General features: G+C 39.3%; 1 protein-coding gene across 3 annotated transcripts in view; it reads right to left on the bottom strand.

Annotated features, from left to right (window-relative positions):
* Positions 1-20,855, bottom strand: part of LOC109419645 (diuretic hormone receptor) — a 234,128-nt gene that overhangs the window by 102,395 nt on the left and 110,878 nt on the right. For all 3 annotated transcript variants that reach the window (XR_009998034.1, XR_009998033.1, XM_062853835.1), the window contains exons 7-8: positions 14,969-15,079; positions 14,118-14,303 (exon numbers count right to left, since the gene is read on the bottom strand). Coding sequence is in view for 1 of the 3 variants with exons in the window: in XM_062853835.1 (XP_062709819.1) it covers positions 14,118-14,303; positions 14,969-15,079 (297 nt within the window). In the remaining 2 variants the exon portion in view is untranslated. The remainder of the gene's footprint in view (positions 1-14,117; positions 14,304-14,968; positions 15,080-20,855) is intronic.

Genomic DNA, 20,855 nt, shown 5'->3' with positions numbered 1-20,855 from the left:
TAAATAATTATGTTTCTGCTCAGTGAGAAGCCCAAACAGAACCGATCCCTCCAGGGTCATCGGAACATTACAATAAATGTTTGAAACGCGTGAGAAAAAAAGTTGGAGATCCGAGAAAAAAAACTTCCATTTACATAAAAAAAAAAAAATAAATAAATAAAAAACGCGAAAACAACGAAAAAAAAAGAAAAACATCTCATTAATTAAAAAAATCACGTCAAACGAGTTGAACGAAAATAAATTACGAGATATATTTTTCTATTCATTGTAGAAATAAGTATGTTTCGGCTCAGTGAGAGGCATCCCTCCAGGGTCATCGGAACTTTGCAATACCTAAATGTTTAAAATGCGAGGAAAAAATTGGTTACTCGAGAAACAACAAAACAAAAGAAATAAAAAATAAAATCGCGTTAAACAAAAAAAAAAGAAAAAATAGATCCGAAAAAAAAAACGCGACATTACGACACTCGGCTCGAAGAAAAACGACGCGGACAACGTGGTCTGCTCGCCACAGAATGATATGGCGATCTTGACCCTTCAAAAAAAAAAGAAGGATGTTTTGTCGTCGCGACTGCTGGCTTACCTTGTACATCTGAATCCTCCTGAAATAAATGTATTATTAACAATGAAAAACGTAATAAAAAAAAGTAGAACAAATTGTGATCTTGGAATTTTCCTGCATTTAAATTAGCAAAGCTAAAAAGTTACAAGATAAAAATTTGTTATGGTAGATCTTACACCGTAACGCACAATTCCCGAGCAGAGGAGAATATCAAATTGATAACTTTAAAATCACATAGCCTGTTATTATATCTTGTTGTGTTATTATTGAGTTACCAAGGTATTACTTTGCAATAACATGTTTTGTTGGGCAATCTTATTGTGTTATGATTACGCTTTTCAATAATATGTTTATTTATACACTCAGGCACATAAACCTAAGATTATCACAAACAGTTAAAATTTGAGAAGTTCTGGTGCACTTAATAGAAAGTTACAGCTTGTTGAAAATTTTCTGCATATTAATTAAAAATGGCATGCTCATGCAAATTTGCAACTGGCGCCGCCTAGTGACGGAACATTTAACCAATTGGCTAATCAACTGAGAGGTGTTGATCAACCAAACAATATTGCCGAAGATACCATCTTTCTATGTGATCAAGATCGTGAGATATATGGTATGAAAATTTTATCTGTGTTATGTCTGTTTGTTTATGACAGAAATCACAGATAAAAACATAATACTTTCGAAATCTCCATACCTTATATCTCAGCACTCTGATTACTAAGAAAGTTGGTGTGTTTAGCAAAGTTGTTAAGCTGGCCAAGGACTTACTGGTGATGTGGAGGTTTGATACAAAGTTGCTCCGCTAGGCGGCGCTAGAGAACCAACAAACCTTGTATTACATATATCTCAGGATCCTGATCACATAGAAAGATGATGTCTTCAGCAAAGTTGATCGGTAGATTAAGGGCTCTCAGTTGATTAGTCTATAAGTTCGAGATTCTGCCACTAGGCAATGCTAGCTGCAAAGTAGCAAAAACTTTTAATTATTTTCAAAAAACATATACATAGAACAAGCTGTATTTTTTTATAAAGTGCACCAAACCTTCTCAAATAAACTGCTGATTGTTCAACTAGTAAGCTATTAATAGTACATATTTGGGCTCAATTGGATAACTTTACATGAAGTTAGAGCGCTTTTTATGAAATAATTCATATTAGAGTGCTTTTAACCCTTCAGGACGCGCGCTGTTGTAAAAAGTACAACACTACCAAAAAACCTCGCTCGTCGTACACAGCGTGAGCGTGATGCAGTTTCGGTTGCTTAATGGCGCGCGTCCTGAAAGGTTAACTAAAATGATATACTTCAGTATTGAGTGCACCAGATGAAATAAAATTTTTGACATTTATGACCAATATATTTGTCTTTGAAATACATTTGACTAGACCTAAATATGTTTAAAGGAAAAAAAAATACAGCTTAATGAATACTCTCTGAGAAATTCCAATAATTTGCAATAGTGTAACTAGCGCCTCCTAGTGACGGAATTTAGAAATAAATGGTCATTTAGCTACATAACCTTGACCTACCGAACCGCTTTGCAGAAAAAAGTAACTTTCGATCAGAGATATGATCATATGATCAGAGTCCTGAGATATATGAAATACAAAAAAAATGTTTGCTCTCTTGTGCTACCTCACCCCTGAAACCCCTAGAACGATCAGAAACCCCCCTGAAAGCTCCTCAGGCCCGGTAGAACACCAGAATACTCTAAAATGCTCATGGACCCCCTGAAACGTCTAGAGCCTGAGTGAGTATCCTTTCATCCTTTCAGAATTATCTATTTGATTATTTATTATTGAATTGATTATTGGATTTTCGGATTTTTGAATTTACCGCGGTTTTCATTTACGCGGTATTTTGAATTAATGCGGTTTTCATTTATGCGATTTTCATTTACGAGGTACGTATCCCCCGCGTAAAAATAAACCTGACAGTATATTAAGAATCTAGTATTCTTAGGGGCCGTCCATATACCACGTGGACAACTTGGAGGGGGGAGGGGGCTCAAGAAACGCCCACGCCTGTCCAGTCCACGGATAGGGGGGTAGGGGTTTGTCAAATGTCCACATGGACAACATTGACATAAGAATTAGAAAACAAAGATTTACAAACGAAACAAATTATGTCGCATTATTGAGGAGATTTTCTTCAATAACAGTTCTTTATATTTTATTTTATTATACATTGTTTTTTAGTTGGACGTGACTTCTCCAAGGAAAAAAAAATCATGGTATTGACTCATCGACTAATTTGTTTTAAATTATGACAACTTCTAATTACTTACTTTTTTGTCGAGAAATAATCTGGAGATTTAAAATGGAGTGTATACCATGCAAATATTGGTGTTTCAGTCAGAAAATTTTCATTGAAGTTCTGTGTGGATTTCTCGAAGTTTCATATCAAATTTTGTAAACTACTTCGATGTTTCAAAATACATGTGAAGATTTGCAGGTTTATCTCTTTTGGTTTACTTTTTTGGAGCTTCCTTTAAAGTTTAAGATGTTTCCATAGGATATTGAGGTCTAAATGTCAACAATGTAATTTAGTTTCGATTATACTTTATGCATTTTTAAAAAGTTGCTGTAATTTTTGTTTTTGTAAGATACTGAGAAATATGATCTTATCTCAACAAAAATGTCTGGTCAAAAATTTAAGAAAAAAATGTCTTTGTCTTAACAAAATAAAACATTTTAAAAACACCGTCTTCAACCAGGGATTGCACAGACTGAGCAATCTCTAACATAAGGCGATGGACATCACACGAAACACCCAATGATCCAGTGGGGAGTTTTCTGTTTGACGAAAATTTTCTACCGACTGGAGCGGGAATCGAACCCACACTCCAACAAACATAAAGCTCAATTAAAAACAATGTTGAAAATTTGTAGCTACCTATTTTGTGCCTATTTGAAAAAGACTTTAAAATGAAGTCACTAAAAAAGTTTTCTCACTGTATTTTTTAACTTGTTTGTATTTTACGTAAAGCTATAAAATATTTGTTATTCATAAAGTTATTAATTGTATTTAAGGCAATGTTTACGAAGAAAAAAAAGAAAACATTATTAAAAAACTTTAAATTAACTTTTCCGTTTATTTTAGAAACATAAAAAAAACATTTTTTCGGATGTCCACGTGGACATTGGGGGAGGGGGGTAGGGGTGAATAAAAAGTCCACGCATGTCCACGGGGAGGGGGGAGGGGGTCAAAAACCATGAATTTTCTGTCCACGTGGTATATGGACGGCCCCTTAAGTGATATGCATAAAAAGGGCTAAACAATACTTGAAGGTATAGCTTGTGCAATACTTGTACAACAATCATCAATGTTCTGTTTTCATTTTCAGAGACTTATTCATACCCTGTAAATAAATGTATTTGAAATAGTTTGTTTTTTGAGAATTTGTTGTGAAAAATGATAATCCCATAATTGATGACATTCTCACAGGTAGGGTTGAGAACAGTTGCTTAGCTTAGCTTAGCTTAGACTGACTGCACATATCTATGGTTGCTACTCCATGATTGACTCGAACCAATGACAGTTGCACAATGAATCAACTGAATAAATGACTGAGAGTGGTCAACATTCTCACTGTGCACGCTTCAGAGACTCTCTTTAACGGTACAATATCGGCGGTAGGGATGAGAATGAGAACAGTTGCCTACAAAAAGTTACACTTTCTTGCTATTTTTCAACTCAGACACAAGCTATTGAAAAAACAGTCTATGGAGGACTTTAATTTTGAAGTTTTATCTACAAGTTTGCCGAATATAGTAAGTTTCCCACGTGCATAGCAAAACAGAGTTTCCAATCTGAGATCACGAGCCTCAGAGGCGTTTAAGGGTGCCTCGGTATCATTTCAGGGGTTCTTAGTACGATCCGAAGTTCCAGTGGGTCTCAGGTATGTTTCAGTGTATCTCAGTGTCATTTCAGTGCCATTATCAAGGGGTTCCAGGGGGGTCCCAGAGGCGTTTCAGGTGGCATAAGGGGCGTTTCAGGGATTTTCAGGAGGTTTCAACAGGGGCTCGAGAGATCTCAGGGACGTCGCAGGGGTTTCTTGGGAGTGTCTGTGGTTCTCAGGGGATTACAAGAGGAAACCAGCGTTCAAGTAAGTACCAGGTGGATCCCAGGAGGGCTCAGGGACGTTGCAGTGATTCTCAGGAGGTACCAGGGGGAGTTCTAGGGGATCCCAGAGACATTTCAGAAAGTTTTCGTGGATCTCATGGGTGTTTCAGGGATTCTCAAGGAGTTTGAGGGAGATCTCAACAGGCCTCATGGGCGTTTAAGGAGACGAGGGGCATCTAAATGGCAAAAATTTGGTCTACCTGGTTGATGGACAGACCCATACTTGATAACTAAAAACCAAATAGACCATCACCTCAGCTTGGAAACTACGAAACTTTGTAACACCCCTTTATTGAAAAAAGTGATCCTAACATGTGACTTCTAGGACTATTGGCATTTGATATATTAGCATGGCCCGTGACCCCAGCTTGGGAATTACTGAACTTTTCAACGCCACTATATTGTGGTAAGTGCTCAATGCGACGCAGAATCCGAAAAAAAAACTCAACCTTTTCTAGAACTTTCGGATGACGAGAAGTTCGCGTGGCCTGACACTCAAGATCGAGGACCACTAAATTTGGAACACTGCTGCTGATAGTGTTCCTTGAGACGAACAATTTTAGAAACAATTTCAAATTTTCATTATACATATTTTTTACAGGTGTTTTTTTTTTCATTATCGTACAAGTTGGGCCTCAGATTTTATGAAACTTTTTCTACAGGCAGGGCTCATGGATATATGAATAAAAAAATGAGAGAAGTTCAGGGTTGCCTAAAACTCAGGTGGACTTTTTTTTGTTTTCCCCTGACACTACTTACTTTGAAAATTCATAACTCAAGAACGAAGCATTAGGGTAATTCGTTAATTGTTGAACACCACCCAAATGTTGAACAGTTTCTGAAAATGTTATTATAAATCTAGCTTAAGTAGTTTTCGCTCAACGTAAACGTATGATGTTGATGTGTATACATGTGTGTCACAATATTGATCCAATTAAGTTACAAAATTATACATATTTTACGTCAAAAATATTGATTGCAAATTTTGTGCAGCTGATGACATGAAAACTGCACAATTCTTAAGATTAATTTTAAGAAATTGCTCTTACGAAATAAGCTTTGCTGGCAAATCGGCCACAAATATCAGAGTCACACCATAGTTACAAGAACTGGAAGAATGTCCTTAACAGATTAATATTGTTTAAAATCACATTTTCATTGTAATTTCATTTGTCAAAAATATTTTTCTTATCACACTATCATTATGCATCTAGGATCCACTGACATAACCTACGATGTTAGCATGATTGCCAGATTTTTTTTTCACTTTACCTAATCGTGCATGTCATAGGGTTTCAAGGGCGTTCTAGGGATGTTTCAAGGGTGTTGCAGAGGGCTTCAGGATGGTTCCAGGGGTTTCAAGGGCGTTCCAGAGGTGTCCCAGAGGGATTCAGAGTTTTAAGGTGGCCCAAAAGTATTTCAGGGCGTTCCAGAGGGGTTTAGGAGCGATCCACGAGTTTGCAAGGGATTTCAGAGTCATTGCAGGGGTGTTCTATGGGGTTGAGTGGGTTCCATGGGTACCCAGGAGTGTTTCAGGGGCTTTCAAAGGCGTTCTTTTATTCAATCGTTTTCGCTTCTAGTCAAATCTTTTCAGTCATTTTTTAAATCTAGTTGTTTAAAACGATTTCAGTCCACTAGAGCTCTTTTCAAATATGAAGTGATTCCCTGTCATTTGAATAAATTGCCACTCAAATGACTTACTGGCCACAAAACACGAAAAACCCGGAAAAATTCCGCCAGAGTGAAAAATTATCGGATGTCAGATCAAAGTCTGGTCAAATTTTATCAAATGTTGGACTACTGTTAGACCCACATCGGACAACTGTAGGGTTTATGTTGGGTTTGGTAGCCAAAATAAAAACAGGTCAATGAGCGTTCAACATTTGGGTAACAGACTTCCCATACAAATTTTCTATTTTCTCTTAGAAAATGGAATTTAAGGGAATTTAAATTCAATGGGAAGTATAAGGAATGAGTGGATCTAGACGTTCACTGGATATTTTTCAAGTAAAGTGGGATTATGCACGGAAAAATTAACGAAAGAAAAAAAGTCAGTTCTAACCGTTCAACAATTAACGAATTACCCTATAGAAACTTTTTTATGAAATGAAAGCATATTTTCTCACGGATGAAAAAAAAAAGAAAAGTTGAAAAAAATTGTAAAGAAAAGAAGAAAAAACTATGCCCGAACTTGCGGAAAAATTACAAAAAATATTTTTGAATAATAAAACAATTTGCTTTTACTTTCATAAAAAAAAACTTTGTGTCTACGATGCTCCATTCTTGGATTATGATTTTGCAAAGTAAGTAGTGTCAGGGAAAAACAAAAAATGTCCACTGGTAGTAATTTAGAGTATTAAGTTAGTTTTATAGAAAAAAGGAATCTTGGATATTTAATTACATCTATGTGATTTCAAAAAATAATCTCCATGTTATTTTTATACAAATGATCACAGCAAATTATTTGAGATGTGGAAATATCCTAAGATTTTCTATGAGGATCAGATTTGAACTACTTTTGCTTTTTATTTGCCAAATTTTAAATGTTGTTGGTAGGTTTATGTTGAGATCCCGTCATTTATTCACGAGTTCAGAGCCAAATCCAATGAACTTTCTATAGTAACTTTATTCTGAAACCGGGTTTTAAATCAGTGAAGCCATTTTACCAAAACAATTTATTGTCAGCACACTACCGCATTCTAGCTGTTCTTGATGGGCTTGGTGGTCTAGTAGCTACCGCTTCGGATTCGTATGCAGAAGCAAGCCCGTGCACAAGGGGGGTATTTTGGGGGTTAAAGCCCCCCCCCCATTACTGGCGCTTCATACACTAGGCATTGGCGTAGCTAGGGGGGGTTCCAGGGGTGCCTGGCACCCCCTAGAACACATTTGGCACCCCCTAGAATTTTTTCTTGATAGACACCTAAAATTTAAAACTTAACACAATAATTCTAATATTTATTAATGGCACATTTCAAGAAAACTTAAGCACACCCAGAATTACTTGTATACTTGTTGTACGTTTTGGCGTTTAGGATATTGGTAAGAACAATCAACAGACTTCTCTATAGATTTCTACAGAAATACCTCTATCTATTCATACAGTGATTTCTCTAGGCTTCCTTGTGGATTCTCACCGATTTTATTTTCAACTAGCTGTCCCGGCAAACTTTGTCTTGCCCGTTTGTGGTGGTTTGACAACTGTTGGGGTGATTGCAGCACCGCACTCTAGATCGGTTTTATTTCGATCGTGTTGAATTTCTTCCCAACTCGTAAAAAATCAGTAATTTCACAATTTTTCTACTTTTTCAGTTGATTTTCCTAACTTTTACTACTTATAAACACAGCCACCATGAATACGAATCAAACCATGCAAGAGTCATCTTGATCGGTTCACCCGTTTGTGAGTTTTGTTGCCTCAAAGGGACTTCAAACTCATTTTTATATATAGATAGATAGATAGATAGATAGATAAACTTTTCTTAGTATTCTCCAGGCAGTCCTGATGGGGTTGTTCATACTAGACATTTCTGCAGAGATTGGTCCAGCAATTTCTCCTAGGATTTCTTTGGAAATTCTTACTTTGATACTTCTCGGAATTCTTCTAGGGATTGCTCTAAACATTTCTGTTGGGATTCTTTCTGCAATTCCTGGCAGGGTTATTCAAGACAATCTTCCTGGGATCCTTTCAGAAGTTTCTCCTGTGATTCTTTCAGGAATTCCTTGAGAGATTTTATTCAGAGATTCTTCCAGAAATTTCTCTCGGAATTCCTCCAGGAGCTTATATTGGCCTCCCTCCGGGAATTGTGGCTAGGATTCCTCAAGCAACTCCTGCTGCGATTCTTGCAGCAATTTCTCTTAGAACTCCTCCAAAAATTCTCACTGTGGTACCTTCAGGTATTCTACTAGGGAAGTTCCAGAAATTCTTCCGGAAAATCTCTCTGGGATTTTTTCTAAAAATCCCTTCGGTGATTCTTCCAGAGATTTCTTCATGGATATGTCAAGGACTTCCTCCAGAGCTTCTTCCAGAAATTCCACAGAGGATTTCTCCAAGAACTTTTTTTGACCTTTCTCCATGAATTCCAGCTGGAATTCTTCAAGCAATTCCCATTAGGACTCCTCCAGAAATACTTCTAGGGAATTTATCCCTCTACGATTGGCTTTTCGGTCCGGAAAATTAAGAGCGGGGTGTTACTATTGCATGCTACGTTTCGGCTCTTGGTTTGGGCCTTCTTCTAGGGAATTCTCCTGGCATACTTAGTTGATGCAATACTTTCGGGAAATCCTTCTGAGATTCCTCCAGAAATTCCTCCTGCGATTCCAGTATACTTCTACCGATTTGTTCAAGGAGAACTGTGGGTATTCCTCCAGGCATTTGTTAGAGAAACTACTTTTAGGATACCCTCGGCATTCCTGATTCTAGGATTTCTATAGAAATTTCTTCTATGATACCTCCCGGAATTCTAAGCATTCCTCCAGATAACTGTGGAACTTTAGAAATTATGCTACGGGTTCTTCTAGAGCTTTCTCCTGTTTTTTTTTTTGCTGGGATCTTTCCAGACAAAGTTCCTGGAATTCTTGCAGAAATATCTTTGATTGTTCTACCACGGATTTCTCCAAGGACTCATCCAGGAATTCTTTCAGCGATTTTATCCAAAGATTCCTCCAGAAATTCCTGCAGAATCTCTTTTTGGCCTTCCTCCAAGGATACGTCAAAAAACTTTTCCTGCGGTTCTTCCAGCAATTCCTCCAGAAATTCTTACTAGAATACGTCCAGAAATTCTTCTAGTGATTCCTATACGAATTTATCCTAGCATTGTGGCTGGAATTCTTCCGGGAAATCTTCCTGAGATTCTTTCAGAAATTCCTTCTGTGATTCATTCATGGCCTTCGTTACCTTTATCGGTTCTTGCAGGGACTTCTCTAGGTATTCCAAGGATTTTTTCTATGGATTCCCCCAGGCATTTCCAGTATAGTTTCCTCCAGCAATTCCTCCTAGGATTTATGCTGCGATTTCTACAATGATACATCCAGAATCCTCCTAATAATACCTTCTGAGATTTTTCTTGTGATTTCTTAAGAATTTTTATCCAAGATATTTTATCCAAGGATTCTCTCATAAGCTTCTCATGCTCTTCCTCCAGTAATTTCAGCTGGATTTTTCAAGCTATTCCTGCTGTGGTTCTTCCAGCAATTCCTCCTAGGATTCCTACAGAAATTCTTACTGAAATATCTTCCGGAATTTTTCTAGGGATTCTTCAAAGAATTTCTCCAGGGATTCCTCTAAATACTTGCTGGGATTATTCAAGGCAATCTTCATAGGAGCCTTGCCTTCAGTTCTAGAAATTAATCAGGAACTCCTATTACTTCTGGAACTCCTCTTGGCCTTCTTCAAGGAATTCCAGCTATTCAAATATAAATCTCTAGAGGATTCCCTAAACGAATTTCGGGAATAGTTGGAATTTCCAGAGAAATCATTGGAGGTATTACTAGAAAAATCTCTAGTGAAATCCTGTAGGCGTAGGGATTTACGGGAAAAACTTGTAAATAATTAGAAGGCACAGAATATTGCTGATTGTCAAATTGGATTCGAACCCACGACTCCGTGTTCGTTGGACCGCAGTATGGCCATTTCTTTGCGAGTTCCTTCAGCATGTTTTTATTTAATTTCTGCGTTAGTTTCATTGGAATTAAATTTATTTGATTTCTTTGGTTTTTTTATAATTTCAATGGCTATTCTTCTGAAATTATTTTAGAATTTTTTTTTCAGTTGTTTTCCAAATTTCTCAGGCAATTTTATCGTGATTTCTTTTGCAATTATTTATGATTTATTTCTATTTATATCTATTGCTGCCAAAAATTGCTAAATTGGAAATTCAGAATTTCTAAGCTGGGCTTGCTTGAAAAAAAAATCCTTTGAAATTCACGAAAAATTTCCCGACAAATTCCCAAAGAAATAACTAGAATAATTTCCATCAAAATTACCTTAGAACTTTCAAAGTAGTTGGAAAGGAATTCGTGTAAGAATTAGCAATGGAATTCGTGAAAAAAATATTAAGGCTTTTTTTCAAAATTTGACTGAATCCAATCTCAAAATAAATTGCCGAAATATAGTCTATAAAAAATTATATAAACATTCACAAAAAAATTTTTGAAGAAATTCTCAAAAAATTTTCCGAAACCATCAAAGGAATTCCTGAATAAAATTTTGAAAGAATTTCAAAAGCAATTGTTCAAGTATCACTGTGACAGAATTTTTAAAGAACCACCAAAGTTTTAATTTTTCAAATAAATTCTTGAAGGAAATCTTTAAGAAATTTGCCGCATCATTTTCCAAAGGAATTACCGAAGTTTCCAAAATTTCCAAGGAAATTGCACTGCAAAATTCCCAAATAAATTTTCAATGCAAGTACTATCGGAATTGCCGAAGGTATTTCAAAACTATCTGCTGCAGAAGCCTTGAATAATTACTGAAGGAATCTAGAAGAAAATTTCTAAAGAATGTTCATGAAAACTATAGAAGCGATTTATAAAAGAATTTCCGAAGAAGTTTTCGAAGGAATTGGGGAAGGAATACCGAATAGCATAGATAATGAATGTTCAAAAAAGACGAAAATCCCAAAAAAGCAGTATGATTTGCCGAAGACATTTCCAAACAAAAATTGTGAGGAGGTTCCCAGAGACATTGTCGAGTGAATTACCAAAGGCTTTACTAAAAGAATTTTAAAAAGAAAAAATATCAATAGAATTGCTGACATTAACAAAACAATGCTTGAAATACTCCTAAAAATGGCGAAGGAACTCCCGAGAGAACATTCCAGAGGATTTGCCAATGAAAATAAAGCCAAATAAACTCGTAATGGAATTGGCGAAGAAATTTTCAAAGTTATCGCCGATAAAATTTTCAAAAGATGAGTAAAAGGTGTTTAGTATCAATTTCTAAACATATATCCAAATGAATTCTTAAACAAATTTCCGAAGGGGATCCAAAGATATTACCGAAGAAATTTGCCAAATCCAAAGGAATTACTGAGAGATTTGCAAAAGAAATCCTAATAGAAATGAATTGCAAAATAATTGGAATACAATTGCACTCAAGATATCAAGTTTTCAAACCTCACATCAGTACAACGGTTTGGATTTACCAAAAAAAGCTGTTTTTTAATATAGCGCGATTAAATTTCCGTTCTATTTTTTTTCCCGCAACGCAGTATATCATTATACTAAGAAATTGAGGGTGGATCGGTATTTCCTTTTAAAAAAATAGCAAAATAACCTAGAAGCCACTAAAACTGGCACCCCCAAGGCACCCCCTAGGAAAAAATCCTAGATACGCCAATGACACTAGGTGCCCCTCCGCCTTTTGCCGAAATTGGGAAAAACCCCCCCCTTGGCGCCACTTCTGTGCACGGGCCTGTGCAGAAGGTACTAGGTTCAATCTTTGGCTCGTCAAGCGAACTGTGCCATAATATCGTGAGAGTAATAAACACACTACTCATTCACCTTACGCCTTGCTTTGGCATCCACGCTCCAATGTGTGAACCCTCTGTCAACCATATCTCGCCAATACTCCGACATCTGCATGGATTTGTGCAGACGCAGGGGTATATTCGGTCTGCTGTGGATACAAACGATTGCAAGCATCACTTCCTTCCCCTTCCCCACATTGACCTGCAACCTGACGTGGCAGGCGCCATTGTCGCCTAAAAATAGAAGATCACTCACAACACTCACACACTGAAGATGCCTGCTAGTCACCGGCAGATACCTCATTTATTCCTTATGTGAGTGTAGCTGGTTCATTTCATTTTTGCGATAAAGAAGTACCTAATGTTGATATTTGTTTTTTATATTAGCCTGTGATTGCTTCTATGCAGTTAGAGTTTTGAATGAAATAACAAAAACGGAACATAAAGTAACCGTAATTCATCTGCAGTATGGCAAAAACAAATCGTTGCAGTCGCGTCGTTCCAGAATATTCGTCTTCACATCCTTAAGCTTGGATTTCTTGCAACTAGCACGACATGGGGAGCTACGCGCTCCCCAGTGTAATAATGATATTGTTATTATACACTGAAAATATATTTTGTTTCATTGTACGAAATCACTCGTCATGTTTACAAATGCCATTCGTTGTTTTCTGCAACGAAAAGCTTCGTAATGTGAATGAGTTCTTTTCGTACAAAATTGCTCCGACACATTTTTCTGTCTCTTTTTTTTGTCGGAATGACATTAAACATGCTTAAAAAAATACCACACGTTCGTCCACTTGGATACCACAGGCTTCGAATCACGTATCTTCTGATTGATACCTACCAGTGCTAACCACCCATCTGTGGGCGCTTGTTGAAACCATCCAAAAACAACCAGAACGCTTTCCACTTTGTTTCTGTTTATAAATAACCTTCACTTCCAACCGAGAGCATATTTCCTTTCCTCTTCTCGCACACGCACCGCCATATGCTCATGAAAACAGGTTGCTTTGTTTTCTCTGCGATCCAACCAAGCGTCAGTGAAGACTGCAAAACTTTGTTGCATTCTACGAAGCAAAATTTTCTTTTTACGCATGGTTAGTAAAAAACGTATGACATTTGTATGTTTTGTTTTATTCTACACAGCTGGAACTAAAATCTACGAATGAGCAAGTTGACCGCGTGTCGGATTCGTGATTTCGTACATGATACTACTCCATTTGTATTGTTTCAGCATGGTGGTACGAATGGACCGTACATTATACGCAAATTGCTTTCAATTTACGAAAACTAGTTTTACGAAACATATTCGTTGAGGTTTTACGAAAGAATATTCTGAGTGTATGCAAATTACTGTTTTTTCCCTCCTTCTTGCTGAGGAAAATGTCGTCCCCTGGCAGACTGCGACGACGCGACGGAAAGCTGAAATGATTTTGAAGAAAATTGCAGCTTTGTGAAGGGCTCCAGCTGTTCACACACTACCGGGTTTTGATTACTGTTCTTACACGTAACATAAATCCCGACGATAACCATGTTCAGTTGGGTTCCCTTTTTTTTTTTGAGTAAACAGCTCACTCTTGATTACGCCCTAATTATTCACGGTAAACTGGCCCCGGTAATGCACCACCCAACGGTGCTGCGCTTCAAGCGAAAGGTCACTCAAGAAATCAACCCTGGAATATGTAATTACGTTGGTTCCCCAAGAAGTAGGGAATCGCGCTACTTGGGCGGTGGCTTCTATATTCGTCTGTTTTCCACTATAACTCAGTCAAATTTGAACCAATTGACACAACTTTTGGAATGTGGTGAGATAGGTGTAGTATCTACCCGTGTACAACATTTCAAGTCAATTGGTTCAAAATTGACTGAGTTATAATGGAAAACAGACGAATATAGAAGCCACCGCCCAAGTGGCGCGATACCCTACTACACGTGCGATGGGAATGCCATTTCTTACCTGTGTGCTCAGTAGCAGTGCTCGAGCGACGGCGAAAATGTCACTCACGACACCCTCGGACGGTGCGGCCAGGACCACCAGGTAGGTGATGCCGAGCAGCGGGATTAGCACCAGCAGGGCTTTCGACGCTTTCCGGTACTGGCGCGTTTCGACGGTGTTGGCCGAGCGAAGTTTGGTAATTAGCACCTACGGGGTGAGAGGGAGGGTGAAAGTTTTCAGAAAATTACTAATTTTTAGTTACTTGTTCAACAGAATCGTGAGAGTTTGGGAAAGTTTGTTGTTATCGCGATTTTGCTTGTTTTATTTATACCTAAGGAGCGCGTTACACAGATAGAAAAAGTTTAATTTGAATTTAGAATGTTGTATTTCTAACATAATTTACAGTGGCTTTCTAAAAATTAAGGATGTGAAACGTTAGTTGGAGAAATTAAACTTACAAATAAAACAGATACAGCTTTACAGCAAAATTGCACAAGTTTCTCATGTACCAACATATATATATAATGGATGGCAATTAAAATTGTTTGCACAGTACAGCAAGAGTTCTGAATGCCATAACACTTTCTACAGTCAGGGCCATAACATTCTTCGCAAAGTTATATTGCAATTCATAGCCATCATAACTAATCCCAACTTCCCATAAAGTTCACACCATTCGCATTCCATTCGAAGAACTCCCCATCCATTAGCATGATAAGCAAGGTCCATTCTGGAAACTATTAATTATTCTAAATGGCCATTCAAAGCAAATGATTTGAGCAAGACAAATAACCCTTTCCTTGGGTTCCCATACTCACCCACCTTACAGCCTACGAGAAATTTACACACAGAGAGAACAGGGAGATACTCACCCACATAATTCGAATGAGAAACACTAGATTGATGATGAGCACCGCACAAACGGGCCCCTGGAAGATCCAATCCACCGTTGATTCACGCATCCAGGAACAGTCGATTTCCAGCTGCAACGATGTGAGAGGGGAAAACATAGTCAATTCAGTGAAGTCCACTAGGGCGAACAAAATGCTTGCATGTTTTGGTACTCTTGCAATGGTGTAGCTAAGATTTATGAGTGATTTCGATATACGGGGGAACACTACTGGAAAAAATGATTTTTTAATGGTGTATGTTATATCGAAGCAAAATGTACGTTATATTGAATTCGCTATATTGAGGGTACGTTATATTGTAGCATACCTATATTTCTTTGCAAAAAAACCCATAACAATTTTATTTTACTTCAGAGTGTTTTGACTTTCCGATACTCTTAAAGATATTTGTAGAGAATTTTTGCAGGATTTTTTTTTAATTTTTCATGTTTCAAAACATCTTCCAGAGATTCCTCGGAGTGTTAGTGAATGATTAAGTTACGCATTTTGCGAATTTTTTCAAAGCATAGCAATATTCTTTCAGAATGTTATCCGTTATCCTTACTTACCTTACCGAGCAGGCTAAGGCCGGGGAGGCCTCTGTTGTACATGGTAGCCATCTCCATTCCACTCGGTCCATGGCTGTTTGCAGGGCCGGATCTAAGGGGGGGGGGGGGGCAGGGGGGGCCCGGGCCCCGGGCCCCCACATTTTAGGGGCCCCCACAAGAATCTTTTTTGGTTGCTAGCATTAGCTTTATTTTTCATATTGCTCAAGTACTGTTCAAAAATAAGGAAAAACAATTTTGGTCATCTCTCCGAGGGGCCTCCACATCCGCTCGGGCCCCGGGCCCCCACAATCCTTAATCCGGGCCTGGCTGTTTGTCTCCAGTTCCGCACTCTGCGTAATGTCTGCAGATCGTCATCCACTTAGTCGACCCACCTAGCTCGCTGCGCTCCACGTCTTCTTGTACCGGTCGGATGACTCTCGAGATCCATTTTAGTCTGGTTGCTATCCGACATCCTGATGACGTGACCCGCCCACCGTAGCCTCCCGATTTTCGCGGTGTGGACGATGGTTGGTTCTCTCGGCAGCTGATGCAGCTCATGGGTCATTCGCCTTCTCCAAGTCCTGTCTTCCATCTGCACTCCGCCGTAGATGATACGCAACACCTTCCGTTCGAAAACTCCAAGGGCGCGTTGGTCCTCTGGACGTATGATCCATGTTTCGTGCCCATAGAGGACGACCGGTCTAATCAGCATTTTGTAGATGGTTAATTTCGTGTTACGGAGAACTTTATTCGATCGTAGAGTTCTGCGGAGTCCAAAGTAAGCACGATTTCCTGCCACAATGCACCTCTGAATTTCTCTGCTGGTGTCGTTGTTGGCGGTCACCAGTGAGCCCAAGTACACGAATTCTTCAACCGCCTCGATTTCATCACCGTCGATATAAATTCGGGGTGGCGGGCGCGGTGATTCCTCCCTGGAGCCCTTTACCATCATGTACTTTGTCTTCGACACATTAATGACTAATCCGATTCGCCTAGCTTCACTCTTTAGTCGGATGTACGTTTCCGCCATCGTCTCAAATTTACGAGCTGTAATATCAATATCATCAGCGAAACCAAGCAGTTCATTCGCTGCAGTCTCGGTTAAACGCTTGACGTTTAATGTTTATTGCCGGCGGTACCCATGGGTGCTGCTATGAATAAACTTGACTTTTTGCTGATATCTCAGTTGTATTGCGATTGCTGAGCGCTCGGCTGTGCGAATCTCGGCAAAAGAATGGAAATTAGCCGAGCTCAACTGAGTGTGCACCTTCTAACGCAATGTTGAACAGCAAGCACGAAAGACCATCACCTTGCCGTAACTCTCTGCGAGATTCGAAGGGACTCGAACTACGCACATCACTCGATCCATCGTCGCCTTGATCAATCGTATCAGTTTATCCGGGAATCCGTATTCGTGCATAATCTGCCATAGCAGTTCTCGATCTATTGTATCATACAACGATTTGAAATCGATGAACAAGTGATGTGTGGGCACGTTGTATTCGCGGCATTTCTGCAACACCAGCAAGATGGCGAACATCTGGTTCGTTGAGGCGCGTTCACCCATAAATCCAGCCTGATATTGCCTCACGAACTCTCTTGCAATCGGTGATAGACGGCGGCATAAAATTTGAGAGAGTATCTTGTAGGCAGCGCTCAGTAGTGTGACCGCGCGGTAGCTCCCGCAATTAAACTTGTCGCCCTTTTTGTAGACGGGACACATGATACCTTCCATCCATTCCTTCGGTAATACTTCCTCCTCCCAAATCTTGGTAATGACCCAGTGTAGTGCTCTCACCAGTGCTTCTCCACCGCATTTTAGAAGCTCGCTTGGTAGTTGATCTGCTCCAGCGGCTTTGTTGTTTTTCAACCGGCCAACCTCCTCCTCAATCTCTTGAAGGTCAGGGGCCGGAAGTCTTTCGCCCTGTGCACATACTCCTAGATCTGTTACCACGCCACCTTCGGTACTTGCAACGTCGCCATTGAGGTGCTCATCGTAATGCTGCCACCACCTCTCGACCACCTCACGCTGGCTCATGAGAATATTCTCGTGGTTATCTCGACACATATCGGCTTGTGGCACAAAGCCTCTGCGCGAGCGGCTCAGCTTCTCGTAGAACTTTCGTGTGTCCTTAGCGCGGTACAGCTCTTCCATCGCTTCGCGATCTCGTTATTCCTGCTGACGCTTCTTCATCCGGAAGACTGAGTTCTTCCTGTTCCGCGCCTGTTTGTAACGTGCCTCATTCGCTCTCGTACGGTGCTGCAGTATTCTCGTCCATGCTACATTCTTCTCGTTTTTTTAACTGTTCACATTCGCCGTTGTACCAGTCGTTTCTGTGATTCGGAGTCGCGAAGCCTAGTGCTGTAGCCGAAGGGCTGTTCATAAACCACGTAGACCAAAATTTGGCCATCTCAGACAGCCCCCCCTCCCCCCTCGTAGACTTTTGTCCATACAAAAAATTTAAAATTTGTATGGAGCGTAGACTTTGGCCAGACCCCCCTCCCCCCAAAAATTCTACGTGGTTTATGAACGGCCCCCGAGTTACTACCTATGGCGGATCGGATGTCCCTCCAGCCATCTTCAAGTGTAGCTGCGCCAAGCTACTCTTCCGTTGGCAGGGCCACTGCTAACTGCTGCGCGTAGTCTTGAGCCACTTCTACGTGACTCAGCTGCTCGATGTTGAACCGCGGCGTTCGACTTCGACGCGTGGTGATAACTGTCGAAAGTTTTGAGCGCATGCATACAGCTACTAAGTAGTGATCCGAATCTATATTCGCACTGCGGTATGTGCGGACGTTGGTTATATCTGAGAAGAATTTACCGTCGATTAGAACGTGGTCGATTTGGTTTTCTGTTTGTTGGTCGGGTGATCTCCAGGTGGCTTTGTGGATATCTTTGCGGGGGAAGAATGTGCTTCGGACTACCATACCACGGGAGGCTGCAAAGTTTACGCATCGCTGGCCGTTATCATTCGATACGGCGTGCAGGCTGTTTCGCCCGATTACCGGTCTGTACATTTCCTCCCTTCCTACCTGCGCGTTCATGTCGCCGACAACGATTTTCACGTCACGCGGCGAGCAACCATCGTATGTTTGCTCTAACTGCGCGTAGAACGCTTCTTTCTCGTCATCGGGTCTCCCTTCGTGTGGGCAGTGGACGTTGATGATGCTGTAGTTGAAGAAACGGCCCTTAACTCTCAACATGCACATCCTTGCGTTGATTGGCTGCCACCCGATCACACGTTGTCGCATCTTGCCCAACACTATAAATCCTGTTCCCAGTTCATTGGTGGTGCCACAGCTTTGGTAGAAGGTAGCCGCTCGATGCCCGCTTTTCCACACTTTCTGTCCAGTCCAACAAAGTTCCTGCAACGCCACGATGTCGAAGTTGCGGGGATGTAGTTCGTCGTAGATTATCCTGTCACATCCTGCGAAACCTAGTGACTTGCAATTCCATGTTCCAAGTTTCCAATCGTAGTCCTTATTTCGTCGCGTGGGTCTTTGCCGATTGTATCGAGTCGTATTTTCTCCTATGTTATTCGCAATGGGGATTTTTACGGGTGGCTTATTGGGCCTACGCCAACACTCCTGTCTCGCCGGAGGGCTATCGTGCCAGTTCTGTTTAACGTCCGAACCAACACTAGGGCGACCACGCTGATGGGGCCACCACCTTAGATCTAGCTGGGCGTCGTGCAGCGTTTCTTACTCAGCCGCTGGATGCCAGAACAGACGCCGCACAGTGGGATCATTCTGAAAAAAGACGATCAAAACCTCTAAGAGCCGTTAGATGACATTTCAGCATATAGGTGTCTTTGGAAGATATGTTCAGAAAAATCTTCTTTATTTTTATGCATATTCACTGTATGGTAAAACTGTACGGTGAACCCGAGCAAAAATATATTTTTTCAAATTATTTTTTTAAAGGGCAGATGTCTTCAGCAAAGTTGTAGAACAAGTAATTTCAAGTAACTTTGCTGAAGACACCATATAGCTTGGTCTTCATTTTTTGGGAGAAAATATGAAAGTTTAAAAAACAACCTCAAAATCAGTTTTTTGAACTTTTCCATGATTATATCGTAAAATTTCAACGTGATATGTTCTACAAGTTTGTAGGTACTACTGAAATACACTATCTTGCCGAAGACACCAACTCTGTAAAATTGAAAATTGCTCCAGTAAACCAATTTTTTTGAAAATTGTTCACTATTTTCACTATTGCATATTTTTTGAATAGGCACTTTGTGGCAGCGGTGCTATCAAAATTTCAATGCTTTATCATGTCCAGAATAGACCAAAAGTAACTTAACAATCGGGTCTGATAAGGAACTTTGATTTCTGATGCTATTTTATTAGTCATTTTCAAAGAAAATATTCACAAATTTCATACAAATCATTTAATACAAACTGAAAACTCACGAAAACTTTTCGACATTAATATTTGTTAATCAAAATAGTATTCTTGTGGAAATAGTCTACATTTCGAACACTGTGGTTGACTTAACATTGAATACATACCCGACAAAAAATATCGCTTTTTTTAATTTTTAGATGAGTTAAAACTCACTATTGAATATTTTTTGAGTAGGCACTTTTTGGCAGCCGTGCTGTCAAAATTTCTATGGTTCATTATGTCCAGAATAGACTAAAATTGACTTAACAATCGGGTCTGGTAAGGCACTTTGATATCTGAAGCTATTTTAATAGTGATTTTCAATGAAAATATTCACAAATCCCATACAATCTTTCTATATTATTTTCAGCTCATCCAAGTAGTAATTCTGAATAAAAAAAAAGTTAAATAAATGTAGACTATTGCTGCCAGTGTCATTTATTTTTAACTACAAATTTTGAAAGAGGGAAAAGCCTCTTTGAGTGATTTCCTCATCTACGAAATCTTTCTCAAGAAGGCACAAATTATCTTTTCAAAAAATCGTTATAATATAAACTTAAAACTAAAGGCTCCTCCGGAAAAGTATCCATAATCGAGCCGTGATCTTGATGCGGATATGTCAAGGGATGAACCAAGGTAATATGTCTACCACGAAGGAATTTTGAAAATCATGGACAGGAATCGACCTAACGGATGCAGTTCTTGAAAACTGGAAAAAATAAATTTTAAAGAGTATCAAACAGCATAACCAATTCCAATAAAATATATGTGAAGAATTTTCATCATGACGTAAGATTTACAACCTAGAATATCTCTTACAGATACTGGCTATTTCAATGTGATGTAACAATGTTTCACTCGTTTTATTTTATTTGTTTTTATTTTCAACACAAAACTTGTAGAGGCATTCATTATATTTTCGCCTTTTTAG

Source organism: Aedes albopictus, chromosome 2 (genome assembly GCF_035046485.1).
Source record: "Aedes albopictus strain Foshan chromosome 2, AalbF5, whole genome shotgun sequence".
Classification (NCBI taxonomy): domain Eukaryota; kingdom Metazoa; phylum Arthropoda; class Insecta; order Diptera; family Culicidae; genus Aedes; species Aedes albopictus.
Note: the sequence above shows the minus strand (reverse complement) of the source record. Positions and strands in the feature narration are given on the sequence as shown.